This window comes from Oncorhynchus kisutch, linkage group LG13, assembly GCF_002021735.2.
Source record: "Oncorhynchus kisutch isolate 150728-3 linkage group LG13, Okis_V2, whole genome shotgun sequence".
Taxonomy (NCBI): domain Eukaryota; kingdom Metazoa; phylum Chordata; class Actinopteri; order Salmoniformes; family Salmonidae; genus Oncorhynchus; species Oncorhynchus kisutch.
Window position 1 is genome coordinate 75,797,527 of NC_034186.2, and position 27,469 is coordinate 75,824,995.

At 45.6% G+C, this 27,469-nt stretch overlaps 1 protein-coding gene across 1 annotated transcript in view; it reads right to left on the reverse strand.

The window, feature by feature from the left end:
* Nucleotides 1-10,274, reverse strand: part of LOC109884647 (sorting nexin-27) — a 37,427-nt gene extending 27,153 nt beyond the window's left edge. Inside the window, exons 1-5 of the mRNA XM_031787416.1 lie at nt 9,817-10,274; nt 4,539-4,770; nt 2,407-2,599; nt 855-922; nt 439-543 (exon numbers count right to left, since the gene is read on the reverse strand). Coding sequence (XP_031643276.1) covers nt 439-543; nt 855-922; nt 2,407-2,599; nt 4,539-4,770; nt 9,817-10,142 — 924 coding nt within the window. The 5' untranslated portion in view covers nt 10,143-10,274. The remainder of the gene's footprint in view (nt 1-438; nt 544-854; nt 923-2,406; nt 2,600-4,538; nt 4,771-9,816) is intronic.
* Between the last annotated feature and the right edge of the window lie 17,195 nt (nt 10,275-27,469).

Sequence of the window (27,469 nt, forward strand, 5' to 3'; positions counted from 1 at the left end):
GTGTGAGGGCTGTGGGCTGATGGTCCTGGGGACTAGGTGTGAGGGCTGTGGGCTGATGGTCCTGGGGACTAGGTGTGAGGGCTGTGGGCTGATGGTCCTGGGGACTAGGTGTGAGGTCTGTGGGATGATGGTCCTGGGGACTAGGTGTGAGGGCTGTGGGCTGATGGTCCTGGGGACTAGGTGTGAGGGCCGTGGGCTGATGGTCCTGGGGACTAGGTGTGAGGTCTGTGGGATGATGGTCCTGGGGACTAGGTGTGAGGGCTGTGGGCTGATGGTCCTGGGGACTAGGTGTGAGGGCTGTGGGCTGATGGTCCTGGGGACTAGGTGTGAGGGCTGTGGGCTGATGGTCCTGGGGACTAGGTGTGAGGGTGTGGCCTGATGGTCCTGGGGACTAGGTGTGAGGGCTGTATGTGTAACTAGAGGTTAGGGGTGTGTTACCTGGTAGACCTGGTCAGTTGTACAGTTCTTGCGGACTCGGACTGTGACGGTGGTTTTATCAGGCATGGCTATCCTCAACTCCACATCTGATACGCCGTTATAGTTCTACGGAGAATGGGGGTGGCAAGAGATGACTTACAGGACCACTCATAGGCCAGACATGAGCGCACACACACACACACACACACACACACACACACACACACACACACACAGTGTAGACAGAGATGGAGAAGCAGAAGAGAGGAAACCAAAAAGAAGAAAAAAGGACAGAGATGCCAGCCCCACCTCACACACCACACATCCCAGAGGATAGGATGAGAGGAGAGAGAACAGCAGAACAAGAGAGAAAGAGTCTAAAACAAGAATACATCTTAGAGAGGAATAAGCAAACACACTCAGAATGACACGCTTACCTCATCAGACTCGTCAGACAGAAACTCCTGCATGACATCACTCTCCCCAAACACCCTCACTGAACACACTGTGAAGAGAGAAGGGAGAATGGGCAGCAGGATGGTGAAAAGGAGGGGAGAGAGAAAGTAGAAACACTGAGAAAGGCAGATCCCACTGTAGACACTCCCATGAGTTCCTCTAGGAGTAGCCTGTAATCCTGACCATCTCTACCTCCTCTCTAAGACACTCCCATGAGTTCCTCTAGGAGTAGCCTGTTATCCTGACCATCTCTACCTCCTCTCTAAGACACTCCCATGAGCCTCTCTTAGTAGCCTGTTATCCTGACCATCTCTACCTCCTCTCTAAGACACTCCCATGAGTTCCTCTCTTAGTAGCCTGTAATCCTGACCATCTCTACCTCCTCTCTAAGACACTCCCATGAGCCTCTCTTAGTAGCCTGTTATCCTGACCATCTCTACCTCCTCTCTAAGACACTCCCATGAGTTCCTCTAGGAGTAGCCTGTTATCCTGACCATCTCTACCTCCTCTCTAAGACACTCCCATGAGCCTCTCTTAGTAGCCTGTAATCCTGACCATCTCTACCTCCTCTCTAAGACACTCCCATGAGCCTCTCTTAGTAGCCTGTAATCCTGACCATCTCTACCTCCTCTCTAAGACACTCCCATGAGCCTCTCTTAGTAGCCTGTTATCCTAACCATCTCTACCTCCTCTCTAAGACACTCCCATGAGCCTCTCTTAGTAGCCTGTAATCCTGACCATCTCTACCTCCTCTCTAAGACACTCCCATTAGTTCCTCTAGGAGTAGCCTGTTATCCTGACCATCTCTACCTCCTCTCTAAGACACTCCCATGAGCCTCTCTTAGTAGCCTGTTATCCTGACCATCTCTACCTCCTCTCTAAGACACTCCCATGAGTTCTTCTAGGAGTAGCCTGTAATCCTGACCATCTCTACCTCCTCTCTAAGACACTCCCATGAGTTCCTCTAGGAGTAGCCTGTTATCCTGACCATCTCTACCTCCTCTCTAAGACACTCCCATGAGCCTCTCTTAGTAGCCTGTTATCCTGACCATCTCTACCTCCTCTCTAAGACACTCCCATGAGTTCCTCTAGGAGTAGCCTGTTATCCTGACCATCTCTACCTCCTCTCTAAGACACTCCCATGAGTTCCTCTAGGAGTAGCCTGTTATCCTGACCATCTCTACCTCCTCTCTAAGACACTCCCATGAGTTCCTCTAGGAGTAGCCTGTTATCCTGACCATCTCTACCTCCTCTCTAAGACACTCCCATGAGTTCCTCTAGGAGTAGCCTGTTATCCTGACCATCTCTACCTCCTCTCTAAGACACTCCCATGAGTTCCTCTAGGAGTAGCCTGTTATCCTCCTCTCCAATCCTTTCCTTTTCACATGTCTTCTTCTTCCTCCATTCATGTATTGCATCAACTTCCACCTTCTTCCAGTTATCCCTCCATCTCTCATTCCACCCTTTCTATCACCTTTCCAAACGGTTTTTGCTCCATATTTCTCTGGTCTAATCTTTCTCCCTCCCTCTCACCTTTCTCCAGGTATTCCTCCAGTCCCCTGCGTCTAGCGTCTAGTTGTTGTTCAGACAGGGAAAAAGGCCATTTGCCAGGTATTTTGGGGAAGGTGTAGTTGGCAAACTCTCTCTTCAGGTTCTGGTTGAGGATAGCAAACTCCCTGTACCTCTTAGAGCACAGCTGTCTGCCTGCCATGTACACATTATACACCTGCAAACAGAGACACACAGTTCAAATATACTTTAGGCATTTTTATTTCATTTAACCAGGCAAGTCAGTTAAGATCAAATTCTTTTTTACAATGACGGCCAGGACCAGTGAGTTAACTGCCTTGTTCAGGGGCAGAACGACAGATTTTTACCTTGTCAGCTTGGGGATTCGATCAACCAACCTTTTGGTTTACTGGCCCAACGCTTTAACCACTAGGCTACCTATGGCAATACCTACATGTTATGTACACTGGCCCAACGCTCTAACCACTAGGCTACCTGTGGCAATACCTACATGTTATGTACACTGGCCCAACGCTCTAACCACTAGGCTACCTGTGGCAATACCTACATGTTATGTACACTGGCCCAACGCTCTAACAACTAGGCTACCTATGGCAATACCTACATGTTATGTACACTGGCCCAACGCTCTAACCACTAGGCTACCTGTGGCAATACCTACATGTTATGTACACTGGCCCAACGCTCTAACCACTAGGCTACCTGTGGCAATACCTACATGTTATGTACACTGGCCCAACGCTCTAACCACTAGGCTACCTGTGGTAATACCTACATGTTATGTACACTGGCCCAACGCTCTAACCACTAGGCTACCTGCTGTCCCCTAACCCAACACTCTAACCACTAGGCTACCTGCTGTCCCCTAACCCAACACTCTAACCACTAGGCTACCTGCTGTCCCCTAACCCAACGCTCTAACCACTAGGCTACCTGCTGTCCCCTAACCCAACGCTCTAACCACTAGGCTACCTGCTGTCCCCTAACCCAACGCTCTAACCACTAGGCTACCTGCTGTCCCCTAACCCAACGCTCTAACCACTAGGCTACCTGCTGGCCCCTAACCCAACGCTCTAACCACTAGGCTACCTGCTGTCCCCTAACCCAACGCTCTAACCACTAGGCTACCTGCTGTCCCCTAACCCAACGCTCTAACCACTAGGCTACCTGCTGTCTCCTAACCCAACGCTCTAACCACTAGGCTACCTGCTGTCCCCTAACCACTAGGCTACCTGCTGTCCCCTAACCCAACGCTCTAACCACTAGGCTACCTGCTGTCCCCTAACCCAACGCTCTAACCACTAGGCTACCTGCTGTCCCCTAACCCAACGCTCTAACCACTAGGCTACCTGCTGTCCCCTAACCCAACGCTCTAACCACTAGGCTACCTGCTGTCCCCTAACCCAACGCTCTAACCACTAGGCTACCTGCTGTCCCCTAACCCAACACTCTAACCACTAGGCTACCTGCTGTCCCCTAACCCAACGCTCTAACCACTAGGCTACCTGCTGTCCCCTAACCCAACGCTCTAACCACTAGGCTACCTGCTGTCCCCTAACCCAACGCTCTAACCACTAGGCTACCTGCTGTCCCCTAACCCAACGCTCTAACCACTAGGCTACCTGCTGTCCCCTAACCCAACGCTCTAACCACTAGGCTACCTGCTGTCCCCTAACCCAACGCTCTAACCACTAGGCTACCTGTGGCAATACCTACATGTTATGTACATCTTTCCTCAGTCATTTTCTCTCTCCCTCCCTCTCTCTCCTGGTTGCGTTCAGTGTATTTGCATGTTGGGACAGATGTGGACAGGTTATTCGCACCACTCCTTCCCTCTCTCCACCCACCCCTTCCTTTCTTTCTCCTTCCGTCCATCTACTCACCACAAACCTCTCCTGGTTGAGTTCAGTGTATTTGCATGTTGGGACAGATGAGGACAGGTTATTCGCACCACTCCTTCCCTCTCTCCACCCACCCCTTCCTTTCTTTCTCCTTCTGTCCATCTACTCACCACAAACCTCTCCTGGTTGAGTTCAGTGTATTTGCATGTTGGGACAGATGAGGACAGGTTATTCGCACCACTCCTTCCCTCTCTCCAGCCCTTCCTTTCTTTCTCCTTCTGTCCATCTACTCACCACAAACCTCTCCTGGTTGAGTTCAGCGTGTTTGTATGTGGGGACGGAGATGGGGACGGCCTGTTTGTCGCTGTAGTCGTAGCAGGACTGGGCTGAGCCGTCGTCTCCAGGGTCCAGACAGTCAGCCTCCTGGGGAGGTACAGACAGCACGGCCAGCATCAGCTCCCTCTCCCCCGCACGGATCAGATCCACCACCTGCTTATGGGTCGCCCCCTCCACGTTCACACTATTACTGAGAGGAGAGATGGAGAGAGAGAGAGAGGCAGATGAAGGGAGGTAGAGATTGAATATTCATTCATAATTGGGCTAGGGTATACTGAGTCATCATTGCAAATGAGCAGCAGCACTCATACATAATTAGAAACTAGCATTGGTTCTTTCTGCCTAAAATGAATTGTGTTGTTGATGTTTCTTGCTGCCTAGTCAGTGTCTGTCTTGGTGTGCGTGGACGAGCCCTCTTGTATAACAGTGATCATCCTATATTAAGTACCACTCTGTGTGTGTCTGGGAGTGAATGGACGAGCCCTCTTGTATAACAGTGATCATCATATATTAAGGGTCAGTCAGTAGACGTCATGATAAGGCTGTCAGCAAGTCTAATGTTCACCTCAGCTGGAACTCTGACGTCTCCCATGGCAACGGGGTCACGGTTGGGTCGCGTCACTCAGATGACTGTGCGTCAGAGCATGAGCTAGTAAGATGGAGTTGTGACCTCTGAAGGGACTCTGTGTGTGTGTGTGTGTGTGTGTGTGTGTGTTAGAGGTCGACCGATTATGATTGATCAACGCCGATACCGATTACTGGAGGACCAAAAAAGCCGCTAACGATTAAATCGGCCGATTTTTTTTATTTTTAAATTTGTAATAATGACAATTACAACAATACTGAATTAACTTATTTTAACTTAATATAAAACATCAATAAAATCAATTTAGCCTCAAATAAATAATGAAACATGTTCAATTTGGTTTAAATAATGCAAAAACAAAGTGTTGGAGAAGAAAGTAATGTGATGCCGTGTAAAAATATGTGCCATGTAAAAAAACTAACGTTTAAGTTCCTTGCTCAGAACATGAGAACATATGAAAGTTGGTAGTTCCTTTTAACATGAGACTTCAATATTCCAAGGTAAGAGGTTTTAGGTTGTAGTTAATATAGTATTTATAGGACTATTTCTCTCTATACCATTTGTATTTCATATACCTTTGACTATTGGATGTTCTTATAGGCACTATAGTATTGCCAGTGTAACAGTATAGCTTCCGTCCCTCTCCTCGCCCCTACCTGGGCTCGAACCAGGAACACATCGACAACAGCAACACTCGAAGCATCGTTACCCATCGCTCCACAAAAGCCACGGCCCTTGCAGCGCAAGAGAAGTAACTATTCCAAATCTAAAAGCGAGTGACGTTTGAAACAGTATTAGCGCACACACAGCTAACTAGGTAACCATTTCACATTGGTTACACCAGCCATTAGGCTGATAGGCTTGAAGTCATAAACAGCGCTGTGCTTGCGAAGAGCTGCTGGCAAAACGCACGAAGGTGCTGTTTGAATGAATGATTACGGGCCTGCTGCTGCTCAGTCAGACTGCTCTATCAAATCAAACTTAATTATAACAATAACACACAGAAATACAAGCCTTTGGTCATTAATATGATCGAATCTGGAAACTATAATTTTGAAAACAAAATGTTTATTATTTCAGTGAAATAAGGAACCGTTCAGTATTTTATCTAACGGGTGGCATCCCTAAGTCTAAATATTCTTGTTACATTGTACAACCTTTAATGCATGTCATAATTACATAAAATTCTGGCAAATTAGTTCGCAATGAGCCAGGCAGCCCCAACTGTTGCATATACCCTAACTCTGAGTGCAATGAACGCAAGAGAAATGACACAATTTCACCTGGTTAATATTGCCTGCTAACCTGGATTAGTAGTTATAACTAGTGATTATGATTGATTGATTGTTTTTTATAAGATAAGTTTAATGCTAGCTAGCAACTTACCTTTGCTTCTACTACATTTGCGTAACTGGCAGTCTCCTCGTGGAGTGCAATGAGAGGCAGGTGGTTAGAGCGTTGGACTAGTTAACTGTAAGGTTGCAAGATTGAAACCCCTGAGTTGACAAGGTGAAAATCTGTCGTTCTGCCCCTGAACAAGGCAGTTAACCCACAGTTCCTAGGCCGTCATTGAGAATAAGAATGTGCTCTTAACTGACTTGCCTAGTTAAATAAAAGGTATCATTTTTTTTTTATACAAAAATTAAATAAAAATAATGATGGGAAATCAGCGCCCAAAAATACAGATTTCAGATTGTTATGAAAACTTGAAATCGGCCCTAATTAATCGGCCATTCCGATTCATTTTGTCGACCTCTAGTGTGTGTGTGAGTGAGTGAGTGAGGGCCACTCAGATGGCAGCGTGTCAGGGCATGAGACTGTGTGTGTGTGTGTGTGTGTGTGTGTGTGTGTGTGTGTGTGTGTGTGTGTGTGTGTGTGTAAGCAGCAGGAGTGCTGACGTCTGCACTGCAGCAGCCTATAGTAAATATTACAGTTACCAACTATAGTTAGGCTCACAGTTCACACAGTAGAAACTATTGATACAGAAGAACCCTATCCTACCTTCAGGATACACATGATGTCAACGTGATATTTCTGTATAAGTTCACAGGAAAATAAATGATAAAGTAGCCCTTTGCCTAGTAAACCCAGGCTAACTATCATGTTGTTACATCAGTGACAGAGGAACAGAAAGCAGGCCAAAGATTACAGCATCAACACACAACACAACACTGCCAGACAGACCACCTGCAGTAGAGATGCTCCACAAGCACTGCAGTTAACACTGAGGAAGACACTGGGGCCATAAAACAAACAGACAATGACAGAGATACACACTCCAATGTTTCATCAAGGAAACTGACAGTGTGCGCACAGCCGGCACAACTCCTAATCAGTGTGTGTGGGTAGAGAACACAGTAGGTCCATTCTGTCATCTGTGGGCCTGTGTGTGTTATGCCTCCCAACATGTTGATCCCTACATGTATCCCTTACAGGTGTCAAAAAACACAGACTCATTTCCTTTAATCACTAGTCTCTCGGCTGGCTAATGTTTAACTGAAAGCTGCTGAGGTAGTCATACACACACACAGAAAGACAGAGACAGACTGGACCGAGACAAACACACACACACAGAAAGACAGACTGGACCGAGACAAACACACACACACAGAAAGACAGACAAGTCTTTCTCCAGTCTAGTCTGGTTAGAATTCAGGAACAACTGTGGGTCATATAACCATGAGTGTTTGGACTGGACTGGAGGCTGTCATAAAGGCATGGGTAGGGGGCTGAGAGGCAGAAGTTCTCTGGGACTGTGTGTGTGTTCTCTCTGAGACTGTGTGTGTGTGTGTGTTCTCTCTGGGACTGTGTGTGTTCTCTCTGGGACTGTGTGTGTGTGTGTTCTCTCTGGGACTGTGTGTGTGTGTGTTCTCTCTGGGACTGTGTGTGTGTGTGTGTTCTCTCTGGGACTGTGTGTGTGTGTGTTCTCTCTGGGACTGTGTGTGTGTGTGTTCTCTCTGGGACTGTGTGTGTTCTCTCTGGGACTGTGTGTGTGTTCTCTCTGGGACTGTGTGTGTGTTCTCTCTGCCACTGTGTGTGTGTGTGTGTGTTCTCTCTGGGACTGTGTGTGTGTGTGTGTGTTCTCTCTGGGACTGTGTGTGTGTGTGTGTTCTCTCTGGGACTGTGTGTGTGTGTGTGTGTTCTCTCTGGGACTGTGTGTGTGTGTGTGTGTTCTCTCTGGGACTGTGTGTGTGTGTGTGTGTGTGTTCTCTCTGGGACTGTGTGTGTGTGTGTGTGTTCTCTCTGGGACTGTGTGTGTGTGTGTGTTCTCTCTGGGACTGTGTGTGTGTGTGTGTTCTCTCTGGGACTGTGTGTGTGTGTGTGTGTTCTCTCTGGGACTGTGTGTGTGTGTGTGTGTGTTCTCTCTGGGACTGTGTGTGTGTGTGTTCTCTCTGGGACTGTGTTACTGAGGTGTGGATTTTGGAGAGCAGTGGAGATGCTCCACAAGCACTGCAGCTAACACTGAGGGACTGCTGTGTGTGAGCATATGGAGCACATGGGCAGGTGTCTCTCCCTGGCATAGATAATTGTGTTGCTCAAGACACACACACACAATGGGCGTGCAACCACCCGTGCACGCACACCAATATTGGAGTCAACAAACTGCCAGGCTACTGCACGGCACCCAATCATAAAGCAGCAAACTGAAGAATTACTGAGAGCACATCCAATCAGATGAGCCCTATGTATCCCGTATCCAGCAACCCCCCTCGCTCACACACACACAGGTACTGATGCTGAGCTGTATGCTGCCTGCTCCTTGCCATGGCAACAGAACCTAACATCACCAAGCTAGGATCCCTTGTGCATACTAAACCTGTCTCAAAGACCAGACAGACACACTGCACTCTCTATATATTGCAGCATCCGCATCCAGACACAGATGGCATACTATGGCTATTGTTGATCTATTACAATTAGGAAATGTTAAGTCCCAATTTAATTGAGACTAGATAGAAAGCATTTGGGCACACTAATAAAATACCTATTATCATCATCAAGGCAAGTAGGTAAACATAGTAGCCGACTATTAATGTGCACGCATTGAATGGGCATTTTTCCATCATCTGGTTCTGTTGTTAATAATAATGACAGATGCTGTTTTTCTGGTAACGTGATGTGTAGGGAAGGAAGGAACCTGTGTGTGTGCTGGTGTTAATATAGTTAGCTTGTATCCAAATTCAGAGAGTCAGTGTGACTGGAATTCGTAATGATCACATGCTCTCACACAGACCGTCTTTTCATTGAGATGAACCGGCTCTTCTGCCCTGTACACTCCCGATAAGACTGGCACAAGCACAGACTGATGCATGAGTTAGCAAGGCTTTGTTAACCTAGTCTCCAGGTCAAGTGAAACATATCATTTAACGTTGCTAGCTATGATCGTTTATGGCGTTGCACTGAGCCGAGGACAACAGCTTGTGAATTATGGAGTTAACGTTAGCTAGCGAGCTTAAATTTGGGAGAGCAGAACACGTTTGTTTCACGAACCAACTGCAGTGCAGAGGAGCTGACATGACAATTACCGTCCTTTTTAGCGTTGGTTGCTGTGGTCTGTTTGTTTTGCCCTGCCTTGACCAAATATCTACCATTGAGCTAGCTTACGCATGTAGTTAGCAGCTACCAGATAGCAAGCTAACTCTTACTTACACTTCCAGAATCCGGTCCCCTTTCGAGATACCGGCTCTGTCCGCTGCACCTCCCGGTAAAACAGCACTAACATGCTGTAGCGGGGCATACAATTCCCCGTTGATGCTCCGTAGTTGTCCTCCTTCGCTAACCTGTCCCCGGACATTGAAGCCATATCCCGAGTCAGACTTGACTATCCGCACCAGTCGCGGGCCTGACGTAACGGTAGTCACCGTTTGGCAACTGCCGGTGCCCTGCGTTGGGCTGACACCGGAGCAGTTACGAGAGGGTGGCTGAACTAACGGAGGTGCCACCGAATTAATTCCCTCTCCCTCAATGTCTGCCATTTTCCGTCAGCCTGTTTCCCCCTTATCCACTTTGAGTCTCCCACACTTCAAGGTAGCTCTCCTAGTTATCTAGCTAGCTTGCTAGAAACGATGGAGAGAGGAGGAGCGACCAAGTCACGAAAACCGATTTGACTCGAGAGACTGCCCTCGCTGGAACCCGCCCATCGTCTGCGCACCCGCAACATCAAGATACTGGGCTCGTTTAAGTGGATACATTTTCTCAAGTCGATGGTCACTATGGGATCAATATCATGCCAAATGTATTGTGAACTCAAAGCATGCATTTTGTATTCGTGTATCACGATCTGTACTAATAAGTACCAATCCACAAATGTAAATCACCAATCCACAAATGTAAATCACCAATCCACAAATGTAAATCACCAATCCACAAATGTAAATCACCAATCCACAAATGTAAATCATCAATCCACAAATGTAAATCACCAATCCGCAAATGTAAATCACTTTCCACAAATGTAAATAATTTTCCACAAATGTAATTCACCAATCCGCAAATGTAAATCGCTATCCACAAATGCAATCACGTTTTTATTTGTATTTGTAAATCGATATATTGCATTAGAATGGTTTTATAACTGCAGATATGCAGGTCATTTCCAAAGGCCTTAAGTAAAATGACTGCCATAAAGACGGTGAACGGGTGTACACCGCAATAGTGTTGCATATATAGAGTAATCTAGGGGTGGGGTTTCGATTATTTACATTGGACATCCTATGGCTACATATATGGTTAACATATTATGGTTACCGTACTATCATTTCTGCAGCGTTGAAAGGCAGCCATCAACATGGCCAAACGAGAGGCTGCCAGCGATTTATAGAAATCACTTTCTATGGGTACAAACCTTTTCTCTACGACGACACATCGCTTTCTACGTGTGATAACTTTTTTCTATGGCGTCAAATAACCTTTTATGCTTGAGAACTTTTTCTCTACGACTACACATCTCTCTCTACATGTGAGAACCTTTTCTCTACGACTACACATCTCTCTCTACATGTGAGAACTTTTTCTCTACGACTACACATCTCTCTCTACATGTGAGAACCTTTTCTCTACGACTACACATCTCTCTCTACATGTGAGAACCTTTTCTCTACGACTACACATCTCTCTCTACATGTGAGAACCTTTTCTCTACGACTACACATCTCTCTCTACATGTGAGAACCTTTTCTCTACGACTACACATCTCTCTCTACATGTGAGAACCTTTTCTCTACGACTACACATCTCTCTCTACATGTGAGAACCTTTTCTCTACGACTACACATCTCTCTCTACATGTGAGAACCTTTTCTCTACGACTACACATCTCTCTCTACATGTGAGAACCTTTTCTCTACGACTACACATCTCTTTCTACATGTGAGAACCTTTTCTCTACGACTACACATCTCTTTCTACATGTGAGAACCTTTTCTCTACGACTACACATCTCTCTCTACATGTGAGAACCTTTTCTCTACGACTACACATCTCTCTCTACATGTGAGAACCTTTTCTCTACGACTACACATCTCTCTCTACATGTGAGAACCTTTTCTCTACGACTACACATCTCTCTCTACATGTGAGAACCTTTTTCTCTACGACTACACATCTCTCTCTACATGTGAGAACCTTTTCTCTACGACTACACATCTCTCTCTACATGTGAGAACCTTTTTCTCTACGACTACACATCTCTCTCTACATGTGAGAACCTTTTTCTCTACGACTACACATCTCTCTCTACATGTGAGAACCTTTGTCCAGTAGGAGTGACATCTGTGGTTTCAGGGTGGGTGGGAAAGGAGTTGGGTGCAGTTGAATCAGTGAAGGTAACCTGTAGTGGACTTGTGATATTTGTTTGTGTCTCTTCTGACAAGGGGGAGCGGGAGTGTCATGCAACTTGGGTCAAGATTGGTTTCTTTCTTTGCTCTTAGGAACAGGGCACCATCAAAAGGAGTGATTTATGGGGTAGCGTGGAGCAATTGAAGTTGGAGATTCCGGGTGTTTGTGATGCCCGTGTTTGGTGCTATGCGGGCCTGGTGGTGAGCGTGGTGAAACAGAGGAGTCACTGTCAGTACTTTTTAGTTTTGAGTCAGTCTTTACCTGACAAAGTCCTGTTAGGATGTATCAGTTATCCTGTTAGAGCTTGTGTGCTGAATCCACAAAACCGCTTTTTATGTTTATTCCATGGCCAACCATCCCTCTAGCTACCCCTTATTCCACACTATGCCTTTCCTGCCCCATGGTCCCTCAACTTCAGACACTTTTAACTCTTATCGCTGTAAACCCAACCTTCCTTCACTTGTTGGGCTCCTGATTGGATAACATCTAGACTGTGTTGTGGTGTACTTTTCTTTCACCTATGTAATGCTTTCCTCCTTCTGCTTATTCTGGGGTTCAGACAGAATGCAATGGTAAAGGTGCTGCTCACAATTGATAGCAGCAACATGGACCTGTTACATTGACCAGAAGGGTGTTGATATAGCTGTGTTTAGACATGGCTACATGGACCTGTTACATTGACCAGAAGGGTGTTGATATAGCTGTGTTTAGGCATGGCTTCATGGACCTGTTACACTAGAAGGGTGTTGATATAGCTGTGTTTAGGCATGGCTAAATGGACCTGTTACTTTGACCAGAAGGGTGTTGATATAGCTGTGTTTAGGCATGGCTTCATGGACCTGTTACACTAGAAGGGTGTTGATATAGCTGTGTTTAGACATGGCTACATGGACCTGTTACATTGACCAGAAGGGTGTTGATATAGCTGTGTTTGGGCATGGCTTCATGGACCTGTTACACCAGAAGGGTGTTGATATAGCTGTGTTTAGACATGGCTTCATGGACCTGTTACATTGTCTAGAAGGGTGTTGATATAGCGGTGTTTAGGCATGGCTTCATGGACCTGTTACATTGTCTAGAAGGGTGTTGATATAGCGGTGTTTAGGCATGGCTACATGGACCTGTTACACTAGAAGGGTGTTGATATAGCTGTGTTTAGTCATGGCTACATGGACCTGTTACACTAGAAGGGTGTTGATATAGCTGTGTTTAGGCATGGCTACATGGACCTGTTACAATAGAAGGGTGTTGATATAGCTGTGTTTAGGCATGGCTACATGGACCTGTTACACTAGAAGGGTGTTGATATAGCTGTGTTTAGGCATGGCTACATGGACCTGTTACAATAGAAGGGTGTTGATATAGCTGTGTTTAGGCATGGCTACATGGACCTGTTACACTAGAAGGGTGTTGATATAGCTGTGTTTAGGCATGGCTACATGGACCTGTTACACTAGAAGGGTGTTGATATAGCTGTGTTTAGGCATGGCTACATGGACCTGTTACACTAGAAGGGTGTTGATATAGCTGTGTTTAGGCATGGCTACATGGACCTGTTACACTAGAAGGGTGTTGATATAGCTGTGTTTAGGCATGGCTACATGGACCTGTTACACTAGAAGGGTGTTGATATAGCTGTGTTTAGGCATGGCTTCATGGACCTGTTACAATAGAAGGGTGTTGATATAGCTGTGTTTAGGCATGGCTACATGGACCTGTTACACTAGAAGGGTGCTTAGGTGCTTCTCCACCTGCATTGCTTGCTGTTTGGGGTTTTAGGCTGGGTTTCTGTACAGCACTTTGAGATATCAGCTGATGTACGAAGGGCTATATAAATAAATTTGATTTGATTTGATTTGTTGATATAGCTGTGTTTAGGCTTAGCTACATGGACCTGTTACACTAGAAGGGTGTTGATATAGCTGTGTTTAGGCATGGCTACATGGACCTGTTACACCAGAAGGGTGTTGATATAGCTGTGTTTAGGCATGGCTACATGGACCTGTTACACCAGAAGGGTGTTGATATAGCTGTGTTTAGGCTTAGCTACATGGACCTGTTACACTAGAAGGGTGTTGATATAGCTGTGTTTAGGCATGGCTACATGGACCTGTTACACCAGAAGGGTGTTGATATAGCTGTGTTTAGGCTTAGCTACATGGACCTGTTACACTAGAAGGGTGTTGATATAGCTGTGTTTAGGCATGGCTACATGGACCTGTTACACTAGAAGGGTGTTGATATAGCTGTGTTTAGGCATGGCTACATGGACCTGTTACACCAGAAGGGTGTTGATATAGCTGTGTTTAGGCTTAGCTACATGGACCTGTTACACTAGAAGGGTGTTGATATAGCTGTGTTTAGGCATGGCTACATGGACCTGTTACACTAGAAGGGTGTTGATATAGCTGTGTTTAGGCATGGCTACATTGACCTGTTACACTAGAAGGGTGTTGATATAGCTGTGTTTAGGCATGGCTACATGGACCTGTTACACTAGAAGGGTGTTGATATAGCTGTGTTTAGGCATGGGTACATGGACCTGTTACACTAGAAGGGTGTTGATATAGCTGTGTTTAGGCATGGCTTCCTTGTTTTGAGTCTGTTAGGTGTGTTTCTCATTCTGCTGGAGTTGACATAGTATTTTCTATAAAAGCTACCTTACACCTTCAGTTGTTTCTACATTTGTAACTCACCAACCAAAAATTACAATATGCTGTTTTACATCGTGTTATTTGTGCTGGTCTAATTCCTAAAATGGAAAATCAGAAGAATCTTTGTAATAGTTCATATGGTGATCTTCGATGTCCCAGGTTTGTGGCATTGATGAAGAAATCATTTCATCTTTACTTACATTCAGATGTTTATATGTTATGTATAAAAGGCACATGCATGCATTGTTTACCATTTTGATTTTATTAAAACAATGTAATTGTTGGAGTTAAGATGATTGATGGGTGACTAGGTGCTTTCTTGTCAAATAAATATGCTTATTCATTCATGATTATGGATACATTCTGAAATGAGTTCATCTGGCATTCAAGCTGCAACAGAACATGTCAACAAGTTCATTCTGAGTTGCTTGAATACAGCAGTGCATACTGCCACCATGAACTGAAAAAGATTTCACCTCGTTCATATAGTTGTCAGAAATGATAAGAGATTAAATATAGATCTCCACTGGCTGAAGGAGAAGAGGATCAGGTAAAATAAGGGTATGTTGCTAGTAATTTAATTTAGGTAGGTAGCTAGGTTATTTGCAAAAAACTAGCCTAGTATTCATGGTCCATTGTAAATATGACTGCTACTAGGATAGTATTCTGGACAAGACAAGACCAAATGCATAATTAAGACAACAAGTACTAGTTCAATAAAATATGGAACAGTAAATTAAAATGTTCAATATATGCTACCGTTCAAAAGTTTGGGGTCACTTAGAAATTTCATAGTTTTTAAAAGAAAAGCACAATTTCTGTCCATTAAAATAACATCAAATTGATCAGAAATACAGAGTAGACATTAATGTTGTAAATGACTATTGTAGCTGGAAACGACAGATTTTCTGTGGAAAATCTATATTGGCGTAGAGAGGCCCATTATCAGCAACCATCACTCCTGTGTTCCAATGGCACGTTTATCATTTTCAAAAGCTAATTGATCATTGGAAAACCCTTTTGCAATTATGTTAGCAAAGCTGAAAACTGTTGTTCTGATTAAAGAAGCAATAAAACTGGCCTTCTTTAGACTAGTTCAGTATCTGGAGCATCAGCATTTGTGGGTTCGATTACAGTATACAAATGGCCAGAAACAAAGACATTTCTTCTGAAACGCGTCAGTTTATACTTGTTCTGAGAAACGAAGGCTATTCCATGCCAGAAATTGCCAATAAACTGAAGATCTCGTATGTCACGAGTCCGACCGAGGGTGTTTCCCCTTCCTGGGCGGGTGGCGCTCGGCGGTCGTCGTCACCGGCCTATTAGCTGCCACTGATTGTTTTTCCTCCCCCTCCTTGTATGTTTAGTGGTAGCACCTGTGTATGGTTAATTAGTTTGTCTTTATTAGACAGCCGGCCCGCCTGGTTGTTGTGCGGGATTATTTCTATGTAACCTTTGGCTCTGTTGTAGAGGTACGTGTTTGTGCCTGGTCGTGATTTGTTCCATTGTACATTTTGATTCCCTGTGTTTGGGAACGTAACTTTTGTGAGCACCCTGTGGTGCGTTGGTGCTATTAAAAGACGCACAGCATTGAACTCTCTGTCTCCTGCATTTGACTCCACACCCACGACACCCGGAGCATTACATCGTATAACGCTCCCTTCACAGAACAGCGCAAACTGGCTCTAACTAGAAATAGAAAGAGGAGTGGGAGGCTCGGGTGCACAACTGAGCAAGAGGACAAGTACACTAGAGTGTCTAGTTTGAGAAACAGAAGCCTCACAAGTCCTCAACTGGCAGCTTCATTAAATAGAACCAGCAAAACACCAGTCTCAACTTCAACAGTGAAGAGGCGACTCCGGGATGCTGGCCTTCTAGGCAGAGTTCCTCTGTCCAGTGTCTGTGTTCTTTTCCCATCTTAATCTTTTCTTCTTATTGGTCAGTCTGAGATATGGCTTTTTCTGCGCAATATATAAAATAAATAATACAATACATTGAAAGTTTGTGAGTGTGCGATACGTGGGTTGGAAATGATTTAGACAGTACAAAAACAACAAAATAAGTATATAAACGATGGCAACACTGCCACCGCACTGTGCCTTGCTGTTGGGAAACCACATCAGTGTCTGACTTTCGGCTGTTGCAGACGCACCAACTTCACTCAACTTTTCTGCAGTCGGTTGCATCACTCAAAGGAGCCCACTGAGATTGACACTGATTTCATTGATTCCCCACTTTGTTCTTAATGCTATTGAAGAAACTACATGATAAAATACTTGGCAATCAGCTTCACATCCACATCTAGGAGCCTAAACAAAGGCATGATAAAAATGGCTAAGATAATTGGTTTATTCCTAATAGAATCGGTTTATTCCAAATGTGTAAAATAATAAATGAATCAACAAATGGAAATCCACCCATGGCATAAACAATCATATTATCTTTTTACCAAGTCATTATTTAAACTTCTGAGAGTCACAATTGCTGAATAGTAAATTAGAACATACAATAGTTACTACAGAGACTGAAGCTTGTTTAACAAAAGAAAACTTCAAATACACAACCACAAGGCTCTCCAGAGGGTGGTGAGGTCTGCTCCGCCCACAACCACAAGGCTCTCCAGAGGGTGGTGAGGTCTGCTCCGCCCACAACCACAAGGCTCTCCAGAGGGTGGTGAGGTCTGCTCCGCCCACAACCACAAGGCTCTCCAGAGGGTGGTGAGGTCTGCTCCGCCCACAACCACAAGGCTCTCCAGAGGGTGGTGAGGTCTGCTCCGCCCACAACCACAAGGCTCTCCAGAGGGTGGTGAGGTCTGCTCCGCCCACAACCACAAGGCTCTCCAGAGGGTGGTGAGGTCTGCTCCGCCCACAACCACAAGGCTCTCCAGAGGGTGGTGAGGTCTGCTCCGCCCACAACCACAAGGCTCTCCAGAGGGTGGTGAGGTCTGCTCCGCCCACAACCATAAGGCTCTCCAGAGGGTGGTGAGGTCTGCTTGCCCACAACCACAAGGTTCTCCAGAGGCTGGTGAGGTCTGCTCCGCCCACAACCACAAGGCTCTCCAGAGGGTGGTGAGGTCTGCTCCACCCACAACCACAAGGCTCTCCAGAGGGTAGTGAGGTCTGCTCCGCCCAAACCACAAGGCTCTCCAGAGGGTGGTGAGACTGCTCCGCCCACAACCACAAGGCTCCCCAGAGGGTGGTGAGGTCTGCTCCGCCCACAACCACAAGGCTCTCCAGAGGGTAGTGAGGTCTGCTCCGCCCACAACCACAAGGCTCCCCAGAGGGTGGTGAGGTCTGCTCCACCCACAACCACAAGGCTCCCCAGAGGGTGGTGAGGTCTGCTCCGCCCACAACCACAAGGCTCTCCAGAGGGTAGTGAGGTCTGCTCCGCCCACAACCACAAGGCTCTCCAGAGGGTGGTGAGGTCTGCTCCACCCACAACCACAAGGCTCTCCAGAGGGTAGTGAGGTCTGCTCCGCCCAAACCACAAGGCTCTCCAGAGGGTGGTGAGACTGCTCCGCCCACAACCACAAGGCTCCCCAGAGGGTGGTGAGGTCTGCTCCGCCCACAACCACAAGGCTCTCCAGAGGGTAGTGAGGTCTGCTCCGCCCACAACCACAAGGCTCCCCAGAGGGTGGTGAGGTCTGCTCCACCCACAACCACAAGGCTCCCCAGAGGGTGGTGAGGTCTGCTCCGCCCACAACCACAAGGCTCTCCAGAGGGTAGTGAGGTCTGCTCCGCCCACAACCACAAGGCTCTCCAGAGGGTGGTGAGGTCTGCTCTGCCCACAACCACAAGGGTCTCCAGAGGGTGGTGAGGTCTGCTCCGCCCACAACCGTAGGGCTCTCCAGAGGGTAGTGAGGTCTGCTCCGCTCACAACCGTAAGGCTCTCCAGAGGGTAGTGAGGTCTGCTCTGCCCACAACCGTAAGGCTCTCCAGAGGGTAGTGAGGTCTGCTCCGCCCACAACCGCAAGGCTCTCCAGAGGCTAGTGAGGTCTGCTCCGCCCACAACCGTAAGGCTCTCCAGAGGGTGGTGAGGTCTGCTCCGCCCACAACCACAAGGCTCTCCAGAGGGTGGTGAGGTCTGCTCCGCCCACAACCGTAAGGCTCTCCAGAGGGTGGTGAGGTCTGCTCCGCCCACAACCGTAAGGCTCTCCAGAGGGTAGTGAGGTCTGCACAACGCATCACCGGGGGCAAAGTACCTGCCCTCCAGGACACCTACACCCCCCGATGTCACAGGAAGGCCATAAAGATCATCAAGGAGAACAACCACCCGAGCCACTGCCTGTTCACCCCGCTATCATCCAGAAGGCGAGGTCAGTACAGGTGCATCAAAGCAGGGACCGAGACACTGAAAAATAGCTTCTATCTCAAGACCATCAGACTGTTAAACAGCCACCACTAATATTGAGTGGCTGCTGCCAACATACTAACTCAACTCCAGCCACTTAAATAATGGAAAAATGTATGTAAAAAATGTATCACTAGCCACTTTAAACAATGCCACTTAATATAATGTTTACATACCCTACATTACTCATCTCATATGTATATACTGTACTCTATACCATCTACTGCATCTTTATGTAATACATGTATCACTAGCCACTTTAAACAATGCCAATTTTATATGTTTACATACCCTACATTACTCATCTCATATGTATATACTGTACTCGATAACATCTACTGCATCTTGCCTATGCCGTTCTGTACCATCACTCATTAATATATCTTTATGTACATATTCTTCATCCCTTTATACTTGTGTGTATAAGGTAGTTGTTGTGAAATTGTTAGGTTAGATTACTCATTGGTTATTACTGCATTGTCGGAACTAGAAGCACAAGCATTTCTCTACACTCGCATTAACATCTGCTAACCATGTGTATGTGACAAATACAATTTGATTTGATTTATGCGTGGGAATACTTGGGAACAGATTTCTTAAATTAAAATAACTTGGAGCAGATTTCCTGGTGTTTTTATTTCCTCGTCTTTTATGTCCAAGAATTAAAAATCCCCAACGTTTTTATTTGGGCTCATTAAACTTGGGGGGCCAAATAAAATCCCCCACGGGCCAAATTTGGGGAGCCCTTCCCGAGTCCAACTCCAATTGCTCTCCACACTGATCTCACCCACCTGGATAAGAGGAATACCTATGTGAGAATGCTGTTCATTGACTACAGCTCAGCATTCAACACCATTGTCCCTTCCAAGCTCATCACCAAGCTTAGGACTCTGGGTCTGAACACCTCCCTCTGCAACTGGATCCTGGACTTCCTGACCGACCGACCCCAGGTGCCAAGGAGAGGCAACATCACCTCTGCCACGCTGACCCTCAACACTGGGGCCCCACAGGGGTGTGTGGTTAGTCCTCTCCTGTACTCCCCGTTCACCCACGACTGTGTGGCTAATCACGACTCCAACACCATCAAGTTTGCTGACGACACAATGGTGGTAGGCCTGAACACCGGCGACGATGAGTCAGCCTAAAGGGAGGAGGTCAGTGACCTGGCAGTGTGGTGACAGAGAATCAATCTCTCCCTCAACGTCAGTAAGACCAAGGTACGGATCGTGGACTGCAGGAAACAGGGGGGCGAGCACGCCCCTATCCACATCGAAAGGGCTGCAGTGGAGCCCCGGTGTCCTAATCACTAGACTTAAAATGGTCCAAACACACACGCACAGTCATGAAGAAGGTGCGAAGTGCCTCTTCTCTCTAAGGAGGTTAAAAAAGTTTTGCATGGGCCCTCAAATCCTTAAACAGTTCTACTACTGTACCATTGATAGCATCTTGACTGTCTGCATCACTGCCTAGTATGGAAATAGCACCGCAACAGTGGGTGGTGCGGACAGCTGAGTACATTACTGGGACCGAGCTTCCTGCCATCCAGGACATCGATATCGGGTGTGGAAGGAAGGCCTGGAAAATCATTAAAGACTCCAGCCACCCAAGCCATAGACTATTCTCTCTGCTTCTGTACTGCAAGAGGTACCGGTGCATCAAGTCTGACACCAACAGGCTCCTGAACAGCTTCTATCCCCAAGCAATACGACTGATAAATAGATAACAAAATAGCTACATGGACGATCTGAGTTTACCTTGTATCTTTATTGAGCGTTTATTTTTGCACTGTCTCTATGCACACTCACAGGGCCCTACACACTAACACACTGTCTCTATGCACACTCACAGGGCCCTACACACTAACACACTGTCTCTATGCACACTCACAGGGCCCTACACACTAACACACTGTCTCTATGCACACTCACAGGGCCCTACACACTAACACACTGTCTCTATGCACACTCACAGGGCCCTACACACTAACACACTGTCTCTATGCACACTCATAGGGCCCTACACACTAACACACTGTCTCTATGCACACTCACAGGGCCCTACACACTAACACACTGTCTCTATGCACACTCACAGGGCCCTACACACTAACACACTGTCTCTATGCACACTCACAGGGCCCTACACACTAACACACTGTCTATATGCACACTCACAGGGCCCTACACACTAACACACTGTCTCTATGCACACTCACAGGGCCCTACACACTAACACACTGTCTCTATGCACACTCACAGGGCCCTACACACTAACACACTGTCTCTATGCACACTCACAGGGCCATACACACTAACACACTGTCTCTATGCACACTCACAGGGCCCTACACACTAACACACTGTCTCTATGCACACTCACAGGGCCCTACACACTAACACACTGTCTCTATGCACACTCACAGGGCCCTACACACTAACACACAGTCTCTATGCACACTCACAGGGCCCTACACACTAACACACTGTCTCTATGCACACTCACAGGGCCCTACACACTAACACACTGTCTCTATGCACACTCACAGGGCCCTACACACTAACACACAGTCTCTATGCACACTCACAGGGCCCTACACACTAACACACTGTCTCTATGCACACTCACAGGGCCCTACACACTAACACACTGTCTCTATGCACACTCACAGGGCCCTACACACTAACACACTGTCTCTATGCACACTCACAGGGCCCTACACACTAACACACTGTCTCTATGCACACTCACAGGGCCCTACACACTAACACACTGTCTCTATGCACACTCACAGGGCCCTACACACTAACACACTGTCTCTATGCACACTCACAGGGCCCTACACACTAACACACTGTCTCTATGCACACTCACGGGGCCCTACACACTAACACACTGTCTCTATGCACACTCACAGGGCCCTACACACGAACACACTGTCTCTATGCACACTCACAGGGCCCTACACACTAACACACATACATTCACTCACTCACTCCGTCATCTGCTCACTCACACATAATACGCACATACATTTATACTGACTCTACAAACCCCCACACCCACTCACATACAATCTATTGCTACACTCTTTATGTTATATCTAGTTGCCTAGTCACCTTACCCCTATACATATCTACCTCCATCACTCCAGTATCCGTCTCCTTACCCCTATACATATCTACCTCCATCACTCCAGTATCCCTGTCTCCTTACCGCTATACATATCTACCTCCATCACTCCAGTATCCCTGTCACCTTACCCCTATACATATCTACCTCCATCACTCCAGTATCCCTGTCTCCTTACCGCTATACATATCTACCTCCATCACTCCAGTATCCGTCTCCTTACCCCTATACATATCTACCTCCATCACTCCAGTATCCCTGTCTCCTTACCCCTATACATATCTACCTCCATCACTCCAGTATCCCTGTCACCTTACCCCTATACATATCTACCTCCATCACTCCAGTATCCCTGTCTCCTTACCGCTATACATATCTACCTCCATCACTCCAGTATCCCTGTCACCTTACCCCTATACATATCTACCTCCATCACTCCAGTATCCCTGTCTCCTTACCTCTATACATATCTACCTCCATCACTCCAGTATCCCTGTCCCCTATACATATCTACCTCTATCACTCCAGTATCCCTGTCTCCTTACCCCTATACATATCTACCTCTATCACTCCAGTATCCCTGTCTCCTTACCCCTATACATATCTACCTCCATCACTCCAGTATCCCTGTCACCTTACCCCTATACATATCTACCTCTATCACTCCAGTATCCCTGTCCCCTATACATATCTACCTCTATCACTCCAGTATCCCTGTCACCTTACCCCTATACATATCTACCTCTATCACTCCAGTATCCCTGTTTCCTTACCCCTATACATATCTACCTCCATCACTCCAGTATCCCTGTCACCTTACCCCTATACATATCTACCTCCATCACTCCAGTATCCCTGTCACCTTACCCCTATACATATCTACCTCCATCACTCCAGTATCCCTGTCACCTTACCTCTATACATATCTACCTCCATCACTCCAGAATCCCTGTCACCTTACCCCTATACATATCTACCTCCATCACTCCAGTATCCCTGTCACCTTACCCCTATACATATCTACCTCCATCACTCCAGTATCCCTGTCACCTTACCTCTATACATATCTACCTCCATCACTCCAGTATCCGTCTCCTTACCCCTATACATATCTACCTCCATCACTCCAGTATCCCTGTCACCTTACCCCTATACATATCTACCTCCATCACTCCAGTATCCCTGTCTCCTTACCCCTATACATATCTACCTCCATCACTCCAGTATCCCTGTCACCTTACCCTTATACATATCTACCTCCATCACTCCAGTATCCCTGTCTCCTTACCGCTATACATATCTACCTCCATCACTCCAGTATCCCTGTCACCTTACCCCTATACATATCTACCTCCATCACTCCAGTATCCCTGTCTCCTTACCGCTATACATATCTACCTCCATCACTCCAGTATCCGTCTCCTTACCCCTATACATATCTACCTCCATCACTCCAGTATCCCTGTCTCCTTACCCCTATACATATCTACCTCCATCACTCCAGTATCCCTGTCACCTTACCCCTATACATATCTACCTCCATCACTCCAGTATCCCTGTCTCCTTACCGCTATACATATCTACCTCCATCACTCCAGTATCCCTGTCACCTTACCCCTATACATATCTACCTCCATCACTCCAGTATCCCTGTCTCCTTACCTCTATACATATCTACCTCCATCACTCCAGTATCCCTGTCCCCTATACATATCTACCTCTATCACTCCAGTATCCCTGTCTCCTTACCCCTATACATATCTACCTCTATCACTCCAGTATCCCTGTCTCCTTACCCCTATACATATCTACCTCCATCACTCCAGTATCCCTGTCACCTTACCCCTATACATATCTACCTCTATCACTCCAGTATCCCTGTCCCCTATACATATCTACCTCTATCACTCCAGTATCCCTGTCACCTTACCCCTATACATATCTACCTCTATCACTCCAGTATCCCTGTTTCCTTACCCCTATACATATCTACCTCCATCACTCCAGTATCCCTGTCACCTTACCCCTATACATATCTACCTCCATCACTCCAGTATCCCTGTCACCTTACCCCTATACATATCTACCTCCATCACTCCAGTATCCCTGTCACCTTACCTCTATACATATCTACCTCCATCACTCCAGAATCCCTGTCACCTTACCCCTATACATATCTACCTCCATCACTCCAGTATCCCTGTCTCCTTACCCCTATACATATCTACCTCCATCACTCCAGTATCCCTGTCACCTTACCTCTATACATATCTACCTCCATCACTCCAGTATCCGTCTCCTTACCCCTATACATATCTACCTCCATCACTCCAGTATCCCTGTCACCTATACATATCTACCTCTATCACTCCAGTATCCCTGTCTCCTTACCCCTATACATATCTACCTCTATCACTCCAGTATCCCTGTCTCCTTACCCCTATACATATCTACCTCCATCACTCCAGTATCCCTGTCACCTTACCCCTATACATATCTACCTCTATCACTCCAGTATCCCTGTCCCCTATACATATCTACCTCTATCACTCCAGTATCCCTGTCACCTTACCCCTATACATATCTACCTCCATCACTCCAGTATCCTTGTCTCCTTACCCCTATACATATCTACCTCCATCACTCCAGTATCCCTGTCCCCTTACCCCTATACATATCTACCTCCATCACTCCAGTATCCCTGTCCCCTTACCCCTATACATATCTACCTCCATCACTCCAGTATATACATATGAGATGAGTAATGTAGGGTATGTAAACAAAGTGGCATAGTTTAAAGTGGCTAGTGATACATTTAATACATAAAGATGCAGTAGATTATATAGAGTACAGTATATACATATGAGATGAGTAATGTAGGGTATGTAAACATTATATTAATTAGCATTGTTTAAAGTGGCTAGTGATATATTTTACATCCATTTCCATCAATTCCCATACTAAAGGCGGGTGCAATGCTGAGCTAATCACGGTGCAATGCTCCTATTTTCTGCTGGCCTGCCCCACCACTACAGAAAGGACTGATCTAGGCTGAAACACCTGCATTTTGGAGCTACCTGTTTGTATGCGGCTTTATTAACTCAATTCTATGTAATGTATATCATTTTTTTTACATTGTTTGCAAACTGATATGACACGTATTAAAACCAAAATAACATGCAAAACAGACAAGCCCGCCCATTTTTTTGCAAGAAATGTGGGGCTCGAAACAGGTGGGGCTTAGACCCACCTGCCCTGAATGACGGGTCACCACTGGTCATGATTTATATACTGTAACAGGCCCTCAACAGGCTTACTAATGTACAATTTAGATATATTTGGTTGTTTTCGTTGCATAACATTTAGAAATGGTTCCTTTTCAGGTTTAGAAAAAGTGACTTAAATGCCAACTCCTGTTCGTATAAGCTGGTAGTGTAGTTTGACTACCACCACTGATTTTCATATGCTAAGTTGTTTTTTAACTGCAATGCAGTTGATTGGTGACGATGATATGTGTTGGGCTTGACATCCAGACAAGTATTATGTTCTGATTTTTACCACAACATAGTGTAAAATACACATATAAACAATAGCCTAAATGTCAACTCATTTTGCTGGGGAACAATGTATTTCCATTGGCCTGATACCACATCTATCAGCTCTCCTCCTGAGAGGTATAGTAGAATGGAAGCAGGAAGAATAGCAGAGGCTAGAAGACAAGTGTGCCATGATGGTGCTAGGCAGGTAGAGGGGGATGGATGGGCTGAATAGGAACTCTACTCTGAAACAGAGCCCAAGATACAGACAATATAAAGACACATTTCAGATTCCTTCATTCTCTCTCTCCATCATGGCAGGTTGAGTGAGTCTGTCATGAAAGAAAGTGAATCAAATGAAGAGTGCAGGTTTATTATCAGTCAAATGAAGAGTGCAGGTTTATTATCAGTCAAATGAAGAGTGCAGGTTTATTATCAGTCAAATGAAGAGTGCAGGTTTATTATCAGTCAAATGAAGAGTGCAGGTTTATTATCAGTCAAATGAAGAGTGCAGGTTTATTATCAGTCAAATGAAGAGTGCAGGTTTATTATCAGTCAAATGAAGAGTGCAGGTTTATTATCAGTCAAATGAAGAGTGCAGGTTTATTATCAGTCAAATGAAGAGTGCAGGTTTATTATCAGTCAAATGAAGAGTGCAGGTTTATTATCAGTCAAATGAAGAGTGCAGGTTTATTATCAGTCAAATGAAGAGTGCAGGTTTATTATCAGTCAAATGAAGAGTGCAGGTTTATTATCAGTCAAATGAAGAGTGCAGGTTTATTATCAGCAGGTTTATTATCAGTCAAATGAAGAGTGCAGGTTTATTATCAGTCAAATGAAGAGTGCAGGTTTATTATCAGTCAAATGAAGAGTGCAGGTTTATTATCAGTCAAATGAAGAGTGCAGGTTTATTATCAGTCAAATGAAGAGTGCAGGTTTATTATCAGTCAAATGAAGAGTGCAGGTTTATTATCAGTCAAATGAAGAGTGCAGGTTTATTATCAGTCAAATGAAGAGTGCAGGTTTATTATCAGTCAAATGAAGAGTGCAGGTTTATTATCAGTCAAATGAAGAGTGCAGGTTTATTATCAGTCAAATGAAGAGTGCAGGTTTATTATCAGTCAAATGAAGAGTGCAGGTTTATTATCAGTCAAATGAAGAGTGCAGGTTTATTATCAGTCAAATGAAGAGTGCAGGTTTATTATCAGTCAAATGAAGAGTGCAGGTTTATTATCAGTCAAATGAAGAGTGCAGGTTTATTATCAGTCAAATGAAGAGTGCAGGTTTATTATCAGTCAAATGAAGAGTGCAGGTTTATTATCAGTCAAATGAAGAGTGCAGGTTTATTATCAGTCAAATGAAGAGTGCAGGTTTATTATCAGTCAAATGAAGAGTGCAGGTTTATTATCAGTCAATGAAGAGTGCAGGTTTATTATCAGTCAAATGAAGAGTGCAGGTTTATTATCAGTCAAATGAAGAGTGCAGGTTTATTATCAGTCAAATGAAGAGTGCAGGTTTATTATCAGTCAAATGAAGAGTGCAGGTTTATTATCAGTCAAATGAAGAGTGCAGGTTTATTATCAGTCAAATGAAGAGTGCAGGTTTATTATCAGTCAAATGAAGAGTGCAGGTTTATTATCAGTCAAATGAAGAGTGCAGGTTTATTATCAGTCAAATGAAGAGTGCAGGTTTATTATCAGTCAAATGAAGAGTGCAGGTTTATTATCAGTCAAATGAAGAGTGCAGGTTTATTATCAGTCAAATGAAGAGTGCAGGTTTATTATCAGTCAAATGAAG